Source organism: Protopterus annectens, chromosome 1.part2 (genome assembly GCF_019279795.1).
Source record: "Protopterus annectens isolate FY-2018-M chromosome 1.part2, PAN1.0, whole genome shotgun sequence".
NCBI classification, from domain to species: domain Eukaryota; kingdom Metazoa; phylum Chordata; order Ceratodontiformes; family Protopteridae; genus Protopterus; species Protopterus annectens.
In genome coordinates, this window is record NC_056727.1 from 831,546,805 (window position 1) to 831,565,526 (window position 18,722).

General features: G+C 41.8%; 1 protein-coding gene across 2 annotated transcripts in view; it reads left to right on the forward strand.

Moving 5' to 3' along the window:
• Positions 1–18,722, forward strand: part of HEATR1 (HEAT repeat containing 1) — a 1,780,420-nt gene that overhangs the window by 1,579,627 nt on the left and 182,071 nt on the right. For both annotated transcript variants that reach the window (XM_044059100.1, XM_044059109.1), the window contains exon 39: positions 8,219–8,353. In XM_044059100.1, the coding sequence (XP_043915035.1) occupies positions 8,219–8,353 (135 nt within the window). The remainder of the gene's footprint in view (positions 1–8,218; positions 8,354–18,722) is intronic.

Below are 18,722 nucleotides of genomic sequence, written 5' to 3' on the forward strand. Positions count from 1 at the left end.
TCCATTCCCTCTGTCTCCCCCCCTGAGGACTACTCTTTTGGGGAAACTTTACACACCATGAGGGAACACTTCCACTGGGAAGGCCAAGATTACTCTGACTCTGAGAAAAGACTCCGTGAGTTTCTTCTTCCACACCATAGACCCCTTGCAATTCCTCCAGTTTTAGACATTTTGGATGATGTTTACACCAAATCTAGTCTAAACCCAGATTCCTTACCTCCTGCACCAGCTAAACCAGACAGATACTACCGAGTTCCTGATACTCATAAGTTTCTATATAAAAGCCCTGTTGCAGACCCCAAAACCATTTCCCAGGGTCCCAAAGGGGTTAAGGCCTCTACTGCTAAGAATTCACTACCTTCTGAAAGAGATTCCAGAGCATTAGAAAGATGGGGGAAGAAAGTGTATACGTCTGCCACTTTTGCCATGAGGGCCTTAAACTGCCAATTCCACATGCTAAAATACCAGCAGTACTTGATTGCACAGTTAAAGCAGAAAATGATCCCTCAGACAGATCAACCTGATTTCAAAGAGATGCAGGATTTGCTGCATGCAGCAGAACAGGTGGGAAAGCATACCTTACAGTGTAGTTTTGATTCATTGGAAGCCTCATGTAGAGCAGCTGTCACAGGGTCTGTAATACGTGTAGACATGCTTGGCTAAAAGAGCAAGCCTTACCAGAACATGTCAAAGCAAAGTTATTGGATGCTCCATTGCAGAAAGATGTGCTATTTGGTGTCAAAGCAGAAGAAGTTTTAAAGAAAATGGAAGAAAAGGCAAAATCTATGCAGACAGTTAAAGATTTTTTACAGGTACAACCTCCTCATTTCAGCAGAAACTGGCCATCAAAAAGCTGGTCCATTCCTGCATCAGACAGACCCCAAAGGAGTAGGTACAGACGCCCAAGGGGCAGAGGCCAGCCACAAGGTTCTTTCAGGCCTAGACAATGGCATACAACAACTGAAAGAGGTGGAGATGAAAGATCTCAACCCTTCAGGAAACAAACACAATGACTTCCCCCTTCGCCTGCCAAGCAAAATTGCCCTGGCAGCTCCTTTGGGAGGACAACTGGCTCTATTTCCACAAAATTGGCGCATCATAACAAAGGACAAATGGGTTCTGGATATTATTACCCGAGGCTACAGATTTCATTTTCACACTTTACCACGGATGAGAGGCATGCCAAATCTGCCTCCAAACCAATGGACAGAGGCACAAATGCAAATTTCAGCTCTCATGGATATGAAAGCAATTCAAAAGGTGCCTACAAAGGAGCAAGGTCAAGGTTTTTACTCAAGACTATTTCTAGTACCAAGAAAGGACAAAGCCTGGAGGCCCATTTTAGACCTCTCAATTCTAAACACATACCTGGAGGTACCCAAATTCAAAATGCTCACACTACAGCAGCTTCTTCCCATGCTGGGCAAGGAGTCTTGGCTGGTAACGTTGGACCTCAAAGAGGCATACCTGCATGTCCCTGTCAGACAAGATTGCAGAAGATACCTCAGAGTTTTGGCAGGTACAATGCATTATCAATTCTCTGCATTGCCCTTTGGCTTATCTGCTGCGCCCAGAGTATTTACGAAATGCCTGTCATCACTAATTGCATACTGCAGACAACGAGGAATACAAATTTATCCATGTCTGGACGACTGCCTGATCCAAGTGGACAGCAAGGACATTCTATTACAGCATCTGGCATTTGTAACAAAGCTGCTCAGTTGCCTAGGGTACACAGTAAACAAAAAGAAGTCAAAGCTAATACCCTTGCAACAGACAATATTCCTGGGTGCCAGCTTAAATACAACGGCCCAGATGGCTTATCTCACGCCAGACAAACAAAAATATTTGACTCAGTACTTCAAAAAGATGGCAACTTTTACCCAGCTCACTGCAAGAAAAATCCTGCAGGCATTGGAGTTCATGGCATCCTGCATTCAACTAATCCCATATGCAAAGCTGCATATGAGGAAATTACAATGGTACCTGAAAAGTGTATGGACTCAACACAGGCACAGCCTCGAAACAAGTATACCTCTCATTCCCAGCCTTCAAAAAGTGTTCCTATGGTGGGCTCAAGCATGTCAAATAAACAAGGGTCTTCCCTTTGTCTTACCTCCAGCAAACCAAACTATGACAACAGATTCTTCAGACTACACCTGGGGAGCACACATGGCAGGACAGTGCATACAGGGCAAATGGTCTGCAAAACAAATGCATCTACACATCAACCAAAAGGAGATGCTAGCTGTGCAATATGCACTGACAGCCTTCAAGGACCTCTTGCATCCAGGACAACTACTAATAAGGACAGACAACACCACAGTTATGTGGTACATAAACAAACAGGGAGGAACACACTCCTACCCTTTATGCAGACAGGCATTGACCTTGTGGAACACAGCATTGACTTACCAAGTACAACTGCAAGCACAATTCCTGGCAGGAAAGGAAAACATATCGGCAGGCGAATTAAGCAGAAATATGGCAGATCCTCACGAGTGGAGACTACACCCACAAGTATTTTCAATGATAACTCAAAGGTGGGGACACCCAGACATAGATCTATTTGCCTCCCCCAACAATTGCCAACTACAGAAATTTTACACAAGGACTTATCATTCTCTAGCCTGGAAAGTGGACGCCCTATCATTCAGTTGGGCAGCATTGACAGTCTATGCCTTCCCACCACTACCTCTGTTGACCAAGGTATTACTGAAAGTCAGATCAGAGAGACCACAAATGATCCTCATTGCTCCAGACTGGCCACGTCAGCACTGATACCCATTACTAAGGAACTTGACTCACAGCCCTCCATGGATCTTACCTCAATTCCCATGTCTGTTGACTCAGCAAAACTCTCAGATCCTTCACAGTCAGCTCAGAACTTTAAATTTAGCTGCATGGAGAATACCTTGAATTATCAATCAACACTTCTCTCAAAGAACGTCCTGAATGTCATTTTGGAGGCCAGGAGACCCAGCACCAGAAAAACTTAGACAAATGGAAAAGATTTTGTGCATGGAACCAGGCTAAAGGCCAAAATCCTTGGATACCAAACATTCCTCAAATACTGCAATACTTAATGAGATGCTACACAAAGGCCTTTCTTTCTCATCCATTAAGATCCATGCTTCAGCCATTTCAGCTCAATATAATACGGATCCTCCCATATTCTCACACCCTTTACTAAGACAGTTTCTCAGAGGGGCTAAAAATATAAGACCCCTCCAGGAAACCCCCAACGCCAGCTTGGGGCCTCAACTTCATTTTAGAAAAATTAACACTGCCTCCTTTCGAACCAGCCTTCTCAGCAGAACTACAATACTTGTCATGGAAAACAGCTCTGTTGCTGGCTATCACCTCAGCACGCAGGGTCTCAGAACTACAGGCACTTATGGCAGTGGAACCTTTCATCATTTTCCATCAGGACAGAGTCTCTTTACGAACTAACCCTACCTTTATGCCAAAGGTAGTATCCAGTGTGGCTTTGAATCAGACCATTCATTTACCCACCTTTTATCCAAAGCCCCCAGAATAAAGGAGAAAGACTCCTTCACTCTTTGGACATTCACAGACAGCTACTTTACTATTTAGATAAGACAAAGCCCTTCAGAAAAACTGACCAACTCTTTGTATCCTATGCTGCAGGTTCACAAGGAAAGGCTATTTCAAAACAGGCCATCTCCAAATGGATAGCACATTGTGTCCGCTTTTGCTACTCGCACCATGGGAAGGCAGTGCCTGTCAATATTAGATCCCATTCTACCAGGGCTACTGCAACCTCAGCAGCCTTTCTCAGGGGGGGTTCCAACCAAGGACATTCTGGAGGCAGCTACTTGGAGTTCAGTGCACACCTTTACCAAGCACTACCACCTTCCATTATACTCAAAAACCAGAGCTGGTTTTGCCACTGCAGTTCTGCAGGGCATCCTAGCTTCGCCTAACCCAGTTTAGTACCAGCCACCCATCCATAGCTTTGGGATTCAACCCAAGTGTGATGACTGCAGCAGTATAACACGATGAACATAGTACAGTTTTGTACCTACCATAAATGTAGATGTTCGAGTGTATATACTGCTGCTGTCCAGGTTACCCTCCCACCATCCCCTCTACATACCAGTGGGTTAGTTATAACTCCATGTACATCAACCAATTGGATGCTTGTCTATATGGTGTATTTGCCAACAGCTAGTACTTTTGTTTATCTACTAAGGTATTTTTGCATAGTTATTTGTATTGCCTTCCTAGTTGGGGACACCTGACATCTGGGGCAAGAAAAACTGAAGAAAATGGCGTCGGCTGCCTGTTTTATACCCCTGTCGCACTGACGTCAGGGAAGAAGCGATGACAACCGACGCCGGACCAAGACTTTGGGATTCAGCCGACTGCAAGACCGCCTGACGGCAGATAACCCCAAGTGTGATGACTGCAGCAGTATATACACTCGAACATCTACATTTATGGTATGTACAAAACTGTATTTCTCAACAGTATATTCCATTTGTAAAGAATACTGCAGCAGTAAGAAGTTGTACATTTTCTGTTAAGATTTTGCACAAGTGCACCCTCTCCTTTGTTTTAGCATTTTGTTTCCATATGTGGTGCGTTACATTTTTGTTAACACAAATAGTTTCTCTTTAAACTATTTGTCATTGAGAAAGTTGATTGGTGATTTTTATGTAGTTTCACAAATCCTGCATTACTTTGAATATAGTGAGGGAAGCATGACCTTTAAAGTACGTCAAGACATTACAGGCTGCCTGACTCATTTTAGTTTACATTACTTGGTCACTGAAGTCATCTTCTACCTGAACAACCAAGAATTTTCAGAAAGTGATGAATTATGAATACTGGCTAAAGTCATTTTAGAAAGCTTTAGTGGGCCACATTTCAAAACAACGTATGCACAGAGAATGGTTTAGTGTCAAGTCCACTCACTTTCTGGAAGTATCTGTGAATACAGCTGGCCATCTTATCCATCATGTAAATGGTTTTGGAATCTAGCCCATTAAAAACATATTTGTCTTTTTTTATTATTGCTTATATGTTTATTTTTTATTGTAGTTATTTAAAGTCTGAAGACTGTGTTTTTAGACCAGTACTACCACTAATTGTGATACCAGACTAGCAAGTACTTGGTTCAGTAATGACTGGATCCTGAAGAGAGTTCATTTACCTCTTGTTATATTTATTTATTTATTTGTTTTACATTTGTTGACCGGGCTAGTCTAACTGGATACATGTCCATTTTCAGTAGAGGCCCGAGGAGAAAAGCTCCACTGTAACAGTCTATGGTAACACACTTAAGAAAAAAATATATACAAGAGTTTAACTAAAACTACTAAGCAGGAGTTAGTAACTAATTACTAACAGCTAGTACTTTTGTTTATCTACTAAGGTATTTTTGCATAGTTATTTGTATAATTAGAATACACAACAACAGAAAAGCAATTAGTGTAACAAAAACACACAGCAATAAGAGCAGTATTATAATACAGAATAATTTTTTTTTTTTTTTTTTTTTTTTTAGCATCTTAGAGGTGATAGGGGGTAAAACTTAAGCAAAGTAAGTAGTGGTAATAGGAGGTAAAATCATAAGAAAGAGGAAGTCACAAGCTGAATAGAGTCAAGGGAAAAAAATTGAAGTGGTGGGAGGAGTGGTATAAGCTAGATGGAGACAAGGCAGAGTGAGAGAAGGAGAAGTACTACTTATCTATATGATGGGTTTGTACAGTGCAGATAGAGGTGTTTGGAAAAGAGGTGGAAAGATGTGGAAGTAGGAAATGAGAGTCAGTCAGGAGAAGAGCAAGGGCAGAGCCAGTGTGATTTGAGGTGTATCCTTAAATGTTTCTTGAAGAGGGGTGTTGAGGTCAAGGTAGTAAGTTCACTAGTGAGCTTGTTCCAGTGTGTACCCACAGCATTTGAGAAAAGGGAGTCACCTGCTTTGTTCTAAGATTTACATGTGGCTACTAGAAGTTTATTAGCTGAGCGTAGGTTAGTGAGATTTTTATAGGGGGAAATAAGCGTATTAAGAATAGGTGCCTTAGAAGGGAAGTGGAGTATCCTGTGGGTAATAGTCAGTTGTTGAAGTAGAATGAGATTTTGCAGTTCAAGCCAACCTAGCTGTCTGAGATTTAAGCAATGATGAGTCCGATATGGGGCACCTGTAGCAAACCTGACAATGTTGTGGTAGGATGAGGCTAGTTTTGATAGGTTTGTTTTTGATAGGTTAATAAAGGTTGGAGAGGCATACAGTAGTGTTGAGATGAGATGTGTTTGAGCTAAAGATATCCTAGTCTCTGGTGTGAGAAATTGTTTAAGTCTATAGAGTGCACCTATTTTTTTGTTAACTGTTTTATAGTTAAATTGATGTGCATCAAAGTTTAGTTGATTATCTATTGTCACACCAAGCAGTTTTGTAGTGCTGTCAGGTGATATAATTGTGCCATTGTTAGAGACAATAGTAAAAGAAATTAGGATGGACTTATAAGTTGGAGTAATCAATAGTAACTTAGTCTTTTTAGGATTAAGGAGGAGACAGATGTGTTTGAACCAATTTTCTGCTGCAGTAAAAACATTTTGGGTACATGAATGTAGTTCAGTAGGAGACATTGCAGTGCAGATGAGTGTAGAGTCATCTGCATACTGAATGCAAGTGGAGGATGGGAGGGAGGTATTCAGATTATTAATAAAGATGGAGAAGAGGAGGGGACCTAGAATAGAGCCTTGTGGGACAACAATGGAGACTGGGAGCTGGGAGGATAAATGACTATCCCAGAGTACTGCTTGTTGTCTATTTGACAGGTAGGAGTTGAACCACTGAATAGCCATTGTGTCAAGAGAAAGGGATTTAAGCATATCAATCAGGAGATGGTGATTTACCATATCGAATGCTTTTGAGAGGTCAAGAAATAATGCAGATGAATATAGATTATTGTTGCGATTTTTGTTGATGGTGTCTGTAAAGGAGAGAAGGGCAGTGGTGGTACTATGGAATGGTCTAAAGCCGTGCTGTGAGTCAGCAAGTAGGTTATTATGGAGAAGGTGTTCTAGAAGTTGTTGGTGGACACATCGTTCCATGATTTTAGCTAGAGGAGAGAGTAGGGCTATAGGACGGTAGTTTGAAAGTTCAGTTGTATTTCCCCCTTTATGTAAGGGGATGATATGGGAGATTTTCCAGAGAGATGGAATAGTGGATTCGGTTATGGTTCTGTTTATTAAGATGGAGACTGGGAATGCTAGTACCTTTGCAGCTAGCTGCAGATACTCTGCTGGCAGTTTGTCTGCTGAGGTGGTATAAGGTTTAAGTTTTTGGAGTTGGTTGTGAATGAAGGCTGTGGATACTGTGTTCAACTTTAAAGAGGGTATTTTATTATTAGGAGGGTTGAGTTCAAGGGTTGTTGGTGGAGTTAAGGTGTTTGCAAGAGAGGTGACTGTTTCTGAGAAGAAGTTATTTATGATGTCAGCAATTTTATTAGGAGGGGTCTGAGTTAGGTTGGCAGGGGTGGGTGTTTTGGAGTTTCCAGGGTATAGGAGTTTCTTGATTCCAGACCAAAATTTTTGAGGGTTCTGTTGGGGGTTTGTTGAAATTTAAAGTTGAAGTTTTTTTTGTCAAGGAGTATACGTTTCTTTGTGGTATTTCTAAGGTGTTTGAAATGTTGGTGGTCAGTGGGGTTTTTTGTGGTTCTCCATTTTGCCCAAAGTTTGTTTCTTAGTATCATTTTTTGCTTGGTTTCTTTGGAAAGCCATGGAGCTGCTTTGGACCTTATTTTAATTTGACGAGATGGGGCATGGCTTTCCAGAATTTGGAGGAATTTATTATTGAAATAAGTGACTGCCTCTTCGAGAGGAATGTCTTTGAGAGGTGCCCAGTTGCAAGCTTTAAGTTCTAGGAGGAGGTTGGGAAGGCTAAAGTTTTTCTTACTGCGTATAGTTCGATATACTGACTGCAATAGGACTACTATATTTTTGTTTGGAAATGTATGTAAGGAGGTGGTCACTAATATTGTCAGGGAGTATACCTGTTTTATATGCATGGGGATTGTTATTAACAAGTATCCAATCAAGAATACTCTGCTTCTTGGTAGGTTTATGTATTCTTGTAGGGAAGTTTATGATTTGTTGGAACATGTAGAGGTTTATGAGAGAGGTGTTATATCTTTCCTCCACAATGAATAATTATTTCATGTACTTATTTTTGTCTGTTCTTTAACAGAGTCGACTGGGACCCCTTCTAGATATTCTCAAGGAAAATATTGTACATATGGAAAAGGAACAGCTGAATGCACACCAGTCTGAGCTTACAACGTTTTTCCTGAAGGCCCTGGACTTCAGAGCAGACCACTCAGAGGTATGTGATTAAATGATGGGAAGGGACTGTAGGCTAATCCTAGACCTCATATCATATGCATAGATGAAATATGTTGTCCTGATGTCCTCATATGTAAATATTGTAAATAGCATGTAACCTTACACCTTCTTTTCATACAGTCAAACCTGCTACTTGAAGGAAACTACTAAATCTATTGTATCTACCTTCCTGAATGATGTTTTTTGAAGTATACTGCGTGTATTTGCTTTTTTACTAACTGTATTCAATGTAATGTTATTCCAAATGTATATATTTTATTACTATCTTTTACACTATGTAACTTAGATTGTATTTGCTTTGCTTTTGGAGCTTTTCTCCCCGGGCCTCCACTGAAAATGGGTACGTTCTGGCCCAGTGGACTTCCCCGGTAATCAAACTGGAAATAAATAAATAAATACATAATGTTTGTATACATTCATTGACGCTGTACCACATTTGCTCTCCACTGAAACCTTTGTAAAGTAATTTGCTTATATTCACTCCAAGTGCTTGCCCTTTATATTGTATATTTTTGTCTGTTGACAAGGAGGTCCTACTGGGCAGACCCTCTTTGCATTGGAGATCTGGTAGAATAGCTGCAATCAGATATGATTCTTTAACAAAGTCCATAATGTGCATAACATTTTCTAGACAAGAAATGAGCATACAATTAGTAATATACATGGACTGCTGTGAAAATAAAGAAAAGCACATGCCAATAGTAAATAAGCAGCTGTTAAAGAAGTTAAGATGTACAGTATTTGCACAGCTGCACTTTAATGTTCAGTCCATCATTACGACTGTATGTTGTAACTCAAAATAGCAGCAGAGGAGTATTCGTATTGTACAGAGAATAAAAATAAAACTTCACGACAGTGGCATATGCAGAGAGCAGCAACTATATCAGTAGTAAAGTTTATTGTTTTGCTTGATAAATGCAAGCAGATTACAAATGTGCAAGACATTGCAGTAGGGGTAGAGAGTTCATATGAGTGTTAACGGTAAGCATTTAACAACATAGTATGCGTAAATTCTGTAGGAGATTAGCTATACCCAAAGCAAGATAGAAGGAATCTCAACTAACGTAATATGTTACTGAAGAATAGAAAGAGAAAGGAAAGAAGTACGAGAGAAAAGGGGTATGAAGTATGACATCAAGTTAGGGAGGGCAGGAGGTTCGTGCACTTCTTAGGAGTAAAAGAATGTAGCTCTGTGTTGGGCTCTAGTTTTGGCATTACTCACCTGACAAATGCCAAGTCACTGCTTACGTATGTGCATTTAACCTTGAGACCCTCCATTTCTTTGTTACCACTGTCACAGCAGTTCAAATAATGATCCTTGTTATCAACAAAGTCCTGCCTTCACATGCCTAAGCATCATGATAAGTTTTAACATGGCTGTAAAATTACCAGCCAAGATCCACACAGGCATGAGCTTTACCAAAATCTGGGAAAAACACTACATTGATAAATTCCACAGGTATTAGTGATTCAGCATGGCTGCTTGTTATCATTGGTGCAAAATGTTGCTGGTCCATTTTGCAAAGATGTTGAGAGCTCTTCATATGGGAAGTGACACGAGGGACTTTTTCATAACTCAAGGCATAGCTTTGAACATTGCTTCATGCAGCAGATATTTGTTGTCTAGTTGGAGTTTGAGTCATAGGTGAAGGGAGTACACCTTAGACATTTATGAATAAAGTCACCACCAGGCCCATTGTGGATCCCCCAACCACTCATGACTTTTCAGTCCATTACTGATTCTCAGCCCACCAGCTCAGTGGCTAGTATCTCTATCATCCCATGCAAGCTTTTAGATGAGGGTGATCATGGTACTTTCTCAGTCTTGATGGTACTCTTTGGGATTCAGTCCAACCTAGGAGCCATCACAGACTGTCTTTGATGTTAGATAAAACAGATACATTGTTGTTGTATCAGCTGCTCTGTGAGATACTTTTCCCTGTTGGATCAGAAATGTCATCCTGCCATATCTTTGAGAATCCAAATAAAAAGTACTGGACCACCAGGCTGATAGATAAAATGACTGCTTCTTTAATAAAACAACAGAAACAGGTAAGTGCTTTCAGGTAAAACCCTTCATCAGGCAATTAATAAAGCATCAAGGTCAGTATTTAAAAAACAGCAACAACCAATAGAATCTCAGTAATAAACTCTCTGCCTCTTCAGGGCAGGTTTGAGAGGGGACACCACCATTCAGGCCAGGAGCCTTGTCAGCCCTTAGTTCAATAATCCATTTAGCTTCATTATATTCAGTCAGATTTACAATGTCACCCAGTGTTCAACTTCACAACCTGCAACACCATAAAATTGAATACATGTCCTTTATTGCTTTTAATATGTTGACATAAGGCATTATGAGCATCACCCGAACATATTGCTGAAAAATGCTTTAAAATCCTGTCTTTTAACTGACGGTTGGTGTTTCCTACATAAAAAGAGCAACATGAACTGCACTGAGCTAAATAAATAAGAGTAAAAGAATACCTTACATTAGTGTTGGGGTGTATAAAAAAGTTTTGCCTCATAATGCAAGTACACACCTTACAATGTCTGCATGGAAAAAAATACATACCTGTCTGATGTACATGGAACTGCAAGAGCAGCTGCTGAGAAAACAGCACACAAAGGTTCTCCTCACCAAAGGTCCAGTTTGCTAAACCACAGAAATCCAAATAAAAAGCACCATTTTGCAACTGCTGCTGCTGAGCTTTTATAGTCCGTCTAGGATAAAGGCAAGGCCTTACAAGAATTATATTTTGTGTCTCCTATTCCTAAGTTCCAAAGGGAATTATCCATCCAAATCTGCTTTTGTAAATAGACAGCCTAACCCTCCTCCCAAATGTAAGAAGAGTTTGAGGCATGCACCTCCTGCTAAGTCTACTCGGACCCCCCCTGCATCTCAGAAGCCTCATTTTCAAGGCAAAATAGGGTTTTATTCCAAGATGTTTCTGGTTGTCAGGAAGAAAGGGACCTGGGACTCATTCTGGACCTTTCTCAGCTCAGCACCTTTCTAAATGTCCCTTCAAACCCTGTTTCCTCTTCTTTTCCTTACCCAAGTTTTCTTAGGCATCCTTGAGATGGAGGGATACAATCTTCACATCTCTATTCATCCCTTTTCAGGAAGCTTTTATGTTTCTCTGTTTCTGATTTTCAGTTCTCTGCTTTGCTCTTTGGCCTCTCTACTGCCTCATGGGTGTTCACTAGATGCCTCACTCCTGTCATTGCCTTTTGCAGGATGAGAGGAGTTCAGATCTTTCCTTATCTGGATGACCTACTCTTTCAGGCTTTGTCCCCCCCGAGATCTTACTTCAGCACCTACAGTTCACACTTTGCCTCTTACAGTGCCTGGGGTTTTTGATAAGCTTTCAGAAATCAACCCTGGTTACTTCTCATGATCTTGTGTTTGTTGGCTGCAGGATCCAGACTGTTCTCATGCTGGTGTCTCTGCCTCCATCCAAGGCTCTCTCTCTTTCTAATCACCTTTTTTTTCAGTCCCTTCTTCCTCTGGCTTCAGTCACAACTAGGGAATTTATCAGAGTTCTAGGATTCATGGCCTGCACCAGTCTTATTGCTGCCTCTAGCCAGACAACATATGAACAGTTCAACCGTGTCATCCACTGGATTTTTTGGTTCCTTCCTTTCATGCCTCAAACTTGAGCTTCAGTGGTGGATTCATCAGCTTTCTCTCAACCCCTAGTCCGTTCTCAGGAACTTTTTTCATATGCCTCAGACAGATGTTGGGGAACTTCCTTCAGTTCCCTCAAGGTCCAGGGTCTCTGGCCACCTCAACAAGGACAGATCACATCAATATAAAGAAGATGAGAGTTCTCCTTTTCACTCTTCAGACTTTCCATTCCCTCTTTCTTCCAGGACCTCTCAAATCTTCACAGACAATACCACAGTGGTGTGGTAGGTCAACAAACAAGGGGAGACACTGTCCTGCCTTTTCAGTCTGACCGTTCAGGTCTGGGGTCTAACTGTCCAGTATCAAGTCTCTTCAGGCTGTATACATTCCTTCAGAGCAAAATATAGTGGAAGACTCCAAGCAGGTCTAGCACACAAGCTCACAAATGGATCCTTCACCGTTTTTTTTTTTTTTTTTTTTTATTTCTCCAAGTTTTTTGGGGTTTATTATACCATGACGAGAATGGACCCCATTCCTAAGTCAGAGCACGATTAAAGTTCATGAAATTAGTATTATTTTACTCTTTGATATTAGCCAAAAGTGCTCTTCGCAGTACCCGTAATGTGCCCAGCAATTACTCCTCCTGCAATTCATACGGTGTTACATTAATTGGTAACATATCTAAATATGATTGTAAATTCTTTTTTATAAGACCAGTTGCTCCTACTACTATTGGAACTGTCTGGATATCTTTCTTCCACATAGCTATCGTTTCTGCCTGCAGATCAAGGTATTTTATGACTTTGTGTCTCTCTGCACGCAAGACACTATAGTCGCTAGGTGTGGCAATTTCAATGATCAATGCTACTTTTGTCTTCTTTTCTTGGATCACTATCTCCAGTTTTCTAGCATCTATCTTTTGGACTGTTGGTATTGGGTGATCCCATGTGATGTAAACTTCATCATTTTCTATGATTCTCTGTGGCTCATGTTTCCAATGTTTTTCAGCCACTTCGATACCATAATGTTTGCACAATCTCGCCACATTATTATGCCTTTCAGTATACAGTCCCTCTGCCATTAGAGCATCACAACCAGCAATAAGGTGTGTAACTGTTTCCAACTCGTCTCCACAAAACCTACATATGTCTGTTTTTCCCACATGTTCAATGGACTTAGTAAACCAGCGTGTACGCAGCCCACTATCTTGGGCTGTCAATATTAACCTTTCATTTCTTGATGTAAATTCACCTCTCCTTAACCATTCCTGTGTTCGCTCTTGATCAACATGAGGCTCTTCCAGAAGTATTTTTTTTATACTTGCAACTATATGTTTTTTCCACATTTCTTGCCTTCTCATCTGATCCTTCACCTTATATTCTTTCTTTTCTTTTTTAGCACATTCAGTTGCTGCCTGTTTTTTATCCACTTCTGATTTGATTTCCATTCCTGCTTGACGTCGATATGCTTCTGCTAAATTTAGCAGAGATGTCATCTTAGATTTATTCTCCTCTTGTTTTAAAACTTTCACCACATTTTGATCTTGTGAGGTCAATAGATGTGTGGAGTCCCACAGTTGCAGATCTATTCGTGTAATCAATTTCAAGGAGGCCCATCCCTCCTTCAGAACGGGGGATATATAATCTTGGGTATACACTGATTTTTATAAATCATTTGGTGAGAATGAAGCATCCTTCTTGTTTTGGTATCCAATCTGTCTAACACTTTTTGGGGCCAGTCAATCACTCCAAAGTTATGTTAGGACAGGAAGAGCAAATTGATTTATAGCTTGGATCTTGTTCCTAGGTGTCCATGCTGTTTTCAGGATTAATTTAAGTCTTCTAATGCACTCCTTACTAAGCCTTATTCGCATTTGTTCATGTTTTATTGTTGATCCTTCATCAATTCCCAAGTATTTATACACCCCTCTTGCTTAAGTTCTTTTATATCACATTCTTGTCCCAAACTGATGTTTTCCTGGTGCTGCAGTTTTCCCTTTTTAAAGGTTGCTTTTGCACATTTATCAAAAGCAAATGACATTCCAATATCATCTGAAAAAGTTTTGCAGCTGTGCTTTCAGTTCCTCATCTGATGAGCTATACAATTTTAAATCATCAACAAAGAGAAGATGAGAAGTCATTAGACTTTGTTGTTTTCTAGAAACCAAATTGTAGCAATGGCCTAGGCTGTTAAGTAAGCAGCTTAATGGCAAGGCAGAATAACAAAGGTGTCAGTCGCCCTGAAATATCCCCCTTTGAGTTTTTATCCTGGGATAATAATCTGTCCTTTATCATGGCTTAATTGCAAAGTGGTCTGCCACTGTTTCATGGTTACTGTAATGTAATCAGTCTGTGTAGGGTGTATCTTATACATTTTTAAGCACTTTTATCCATGAATGTGGGATACTATCAAATGCTTTTTTGTAGTCAATCCATGCCATACTTAGGTTCTTCCCCTTCTTACAATTCTCCACTGTAACTTTAACAACAAATGGTCCTTTGTTCCATATGACTTTCTTGTATTGCTCTTTTGTTCTACTACTGCCATAATTGAGTTTTGTTCTAAATGACTATAAACTCTGTCAGCGTCAGTTCCCGTATATAGTTTGTATAGGTACTAGGCTATCTGTCCGAGGGCATTTATAAGCCTAACCAGAGTGTGTCGGCTTTCGGCCCCCCACTGATTAATTAACTGAGCCTCTGTCAAGCAGAGTCAATGAAATGATCCCAGGGGTGTATTTTCTGTTACCCATCCACTCGTCAAGGCTTCTCTTGAGTGTTAGTGAGGGGCTCTGCCTAATGTAGTTAGGAATTTTGTTCCAAAGCATGGGGAGTTTCTGTGACAGGAATCTGTCCCTCCAGCATGTTCTATTTATTGTTGTGGCGAGGCTCACTAGAGCGCGTGGCTTACAGTCACTTGGATTTCTTTAGGAGGAGCCTGTCCATCAATTCTGAGTTGGACATGGCTTTGTAAGTCAGGCAGAGATCACCTCTGAGTAAGCAATATGCCACTGAGTACAGCCGGAGTTTTTTCAGTCGGGCTGCATAGGACATATGTTTGAGGCCAGTAATCCTCTTGGTGAGGTGCTTTTGTGGTCTTTCCAGCTATTGGAAGTGTCTTGTGAGGTACATCCCAAATGGGGCATTGTACTCTATGATGGGTCTGATGAGTGACGAGTAGAGGGGCACTGTAACCTCTTTATTTCTAGATGCGAACCCCTTCGTAATTAGATGGGCCACATAGAAAGATTTCCTAACTACTTTGGCAATATGATTGTCAAAGGAGAGATTACTATCTACCTGGCTCCCCAGATCTCTTATTAACTCTTCTGTATTAAGGGGGCTGCTGCCTTTGTGGTAATTCGTGGGTGTTTTGTTTTTCCCAAACGGGATGGCTATGCTTTTTTTGGCATTTAGCTTGAGGCCATGACTTTGACACCAGGTGTCTGTCTCAGTAAGGCCTTTTTGAAGGATGTCCGTGTCAGCCGTAGAGTCATTTATGGCTCCCAGTTTGCAGTCATCGGCGAACTTGGTTAGCCATAGTCCTCCTGTGTTTGCCTGTACTTATGAGAAATATATACCGAACAGTAGGGGTCCCAGAACTGAGCCTTGCGGGACACCACTTGTGACATAGGGGTTTATGTTCAGGCTGGTGAGTTTTTCTCTAATACCCCAGTGAGGAGTGGTGTCGAACGCCTTGGAGAGATCAAGGTAGGCTGTGGTGTGAACCACCTTTCCCTCGTCTATGGCCTTGGTGACTGTCTCGAAGAAGTCAACCAGGTTTAGTAGGCATGATCTGCCCTTAACAAAGCAGAACTGGGTCGGGTCAAGTGTTTGGGGGTTCCCAATGTCTTTGTTAATGAGTTCCATGATGATGCGCTCCATAGCCTTGCAGACCAGGCTAGTCAGGATTATGGGGCGATAGTTAGCAGGGTCAGTTGTGGCCCCTCCTTTGTGGAGCAGAATAACCGTTGTTGTGCACCATTCTGTGGGCACATAGCCTGTGGAGAGTGGCTGAGGTTGAATAGCATGTTTAGGTGAGGGTTAGTTTGTTTTGTAGTTCGTGCAAGATGCAGCCTGGGACAGCATCAGACCCCATTGATGCTGTGTTTTTGGCTTTTGAAAGGGCTGTTTTCACCTGTGCTGCTGTGATTACTGGGACAGTACACTTTTCCGGTATTGTTGTGGGCCCTTTTGAAGGTGAGAGGGAGGTGAAGTTTGCACTGAATCTATCTGCCAGGATGTTGGCAGTATCAGTAGGTTCAGTATATTTTGTGCTGTTTTGCACTAGCTCAGAGCATATCTGCGAGTTGCCACTTAGATTCTTTACATAGCTAAAGAAGGCTTTGTGGTTATCTTTCGAATCCCTGGCTATTTTTCTTTCGAAGTTAGCCTTGGATGATTTCATGAGGGACCTTAGTTTCTTACTGATACTGATCAGGGATGTCTTTCCTTCTTGGGATTTGCTTTTTTTTTTAACTAGTTTCCTCCTCCTGTTGTATAACCTGTTTATGGCAGGGGTCCACCAGACTGGTTTCCTTCTCTTAGGGGAGTGAGTCTTGGTTTTGCTAGGGATGGCACGATCCATGCATCATTGTAGGTGCTCATAGTGTGCAATTGTAAAGGATTCTGCATCTTGGGCAGTGTTATCCTTTAGCGTGGGGGCTGTGAAACTTACCACCTCTGCCTTAAGTAAGGTGAAGTTTGCTTTAGAAAAGTTTTTCACTGTGGTTTCCTTGGTTGGGGTGGTGATGGGGTGTGGACATCCAGGGTGATTAGTTTATGGTCTGATCTAACCAGTGACGGGTTGACCTCTGGTATGGAACACCTGTCGCCTATGTTGGTGATGACCAGGTCCAATATGTTGTGACCTCTGGTAGGGGAGTTTACCAGCTGATCCAGGGCATTTGAGTTGATAAATTCCAGGAAGCGCTGAGCCTGGGAGTTTGTACTCAATGTACTCAATTAGTTTTCCCAGTTAATGGTAGGGTAATTGAAATTGCCCAATATCAGGGTGTTCGGTAGGACCTTCATGTTTTCCAGTGTCTCCAGAAAGGCAGAGGGGTGGTCCTGGGTCATGGAGGGTGATCTGTAGCAGGCCACAATTTGCATTGCAGATTTGCCCGATGTTAGTTCCACTTGGAGGATCTCAGAGGTATCATGCTGCTCCACTAACCTGGAGGTGTGGGTATCCTTGATGAATATGGATACACCCCCTCCTTTTGTGTTTCGGTCCGTGTTCTGTGGCCTAAATGTGTGGTATGAGTTGTAGTGCTGGAGTGCTGTCTGGAGCCTTGAACCAGGTTTCAGTTACTGCACAGATGTCGACGTTCTCCATACTTAGGAGTGCTTCGAGCGCATGCATTTTGAGATTTAAACTCATGGCGTTGAGTAGCATAACCCTCATTTTTTTTTACTTGTGCTGTTTACGGTGGTGGGTTTGAATTTTGAGCCTTGCTTAAAAAAGGCACTATGGGAGCAGCAAGAGCCTTGACCAGTATTCGAAAGCCAAGGGGGGGTGACAGGTGCAAGCCGTCTCTTGCGAAGCAACGCGGCTTGTTGAGCATGTCATTCCAGGCTGACAGACACTGGATCCCCTTTGAATGACACCAGAAGCTTAGCCAATTGTTGAAATTGATATTTTTTTTTCTTTATACTGAGGTATCATTCTTGGTGAGGGCAGGATGCTACTCAGGGTCATACCCGCCTGGGCTACATGATCAGAGAGCTCTTCCATGTCTCATTTCATGTAGTCCAGGGAGGTATGTCTCAGGTTATTCACACCAACATAAACAATGACAGAGTCATATTTGTACTTGTTCTGGAGTAACCTGAGTGCTTGTGTTATGTGGCGGATTCTGGCTCCCGATAAGCAGCTAACAGTAACCTTCATGTCGAGCCTATTCAGTGGGACGTCAGTGTGCCTGACTATTGAGTCACCTATTCCTAGTGTGTTGGGTATGTTATTTCGCCTTAAGGGCTGTGATTGTGCGGCACATTGATTTTGTGTTTTATGTATTGTCTGGTTTGTGATGCAGGTGCAGGTTTTGTGGGTGTCTGCTTTGGAGCTCTCTGACGCTTTTGCAGGTTTTTATTTAGAGCCTCCGAGTATGATTTTGTGTATTTATGTGTATTTTTTACCAGTGCCAGTTTAGTAGGTCTGTGTGAGGCTGGAGGTGTGGTGAAAGTGTTAACCTTCTCTTCATGACTGTCTGTTCCAGTCTTGGGTGGAGAGACCTTAGCCTCCAGTTTGGCTGTATAATTGCATCTCTCACATATGTTAGTGTTTTGTGGTAGGAGGAGAGGGCTGCCTGTGTACATGAGGCAGTTGTAACATTGCCTCAGGATACCCAGATTCATCAGCTAGACTGGAGAGTACACTTGAAGTTACCCTTTGGTCATGCCTGAATAGTAGGGTGAGCTGCTTAGTCACTTGGTTTGTGAGGGGTGGATAAAGAGCCTTGTGCTGCTGGGCAGTCAAGTGTCGGGGTATATTACTGCTAGCTCTGAGCAAGTGCTGGACTACAGGATGCTTTTTGAGTGCTTAGGTTGAGAGTTAGACTAGTTTCAAGTGAAAAACGGAAGAGGAGACTTAGTGGAGCCGGGAATAATTTAACCCTAGCTAACCGGTGCTGCCCGGCGCACAAAACCGTGCAAACGCGGTTTTTAAACTACTAACTTCTGGGCTGGAACCACTCCTCCAGGGACCCTCAAAGTTCCCCTCT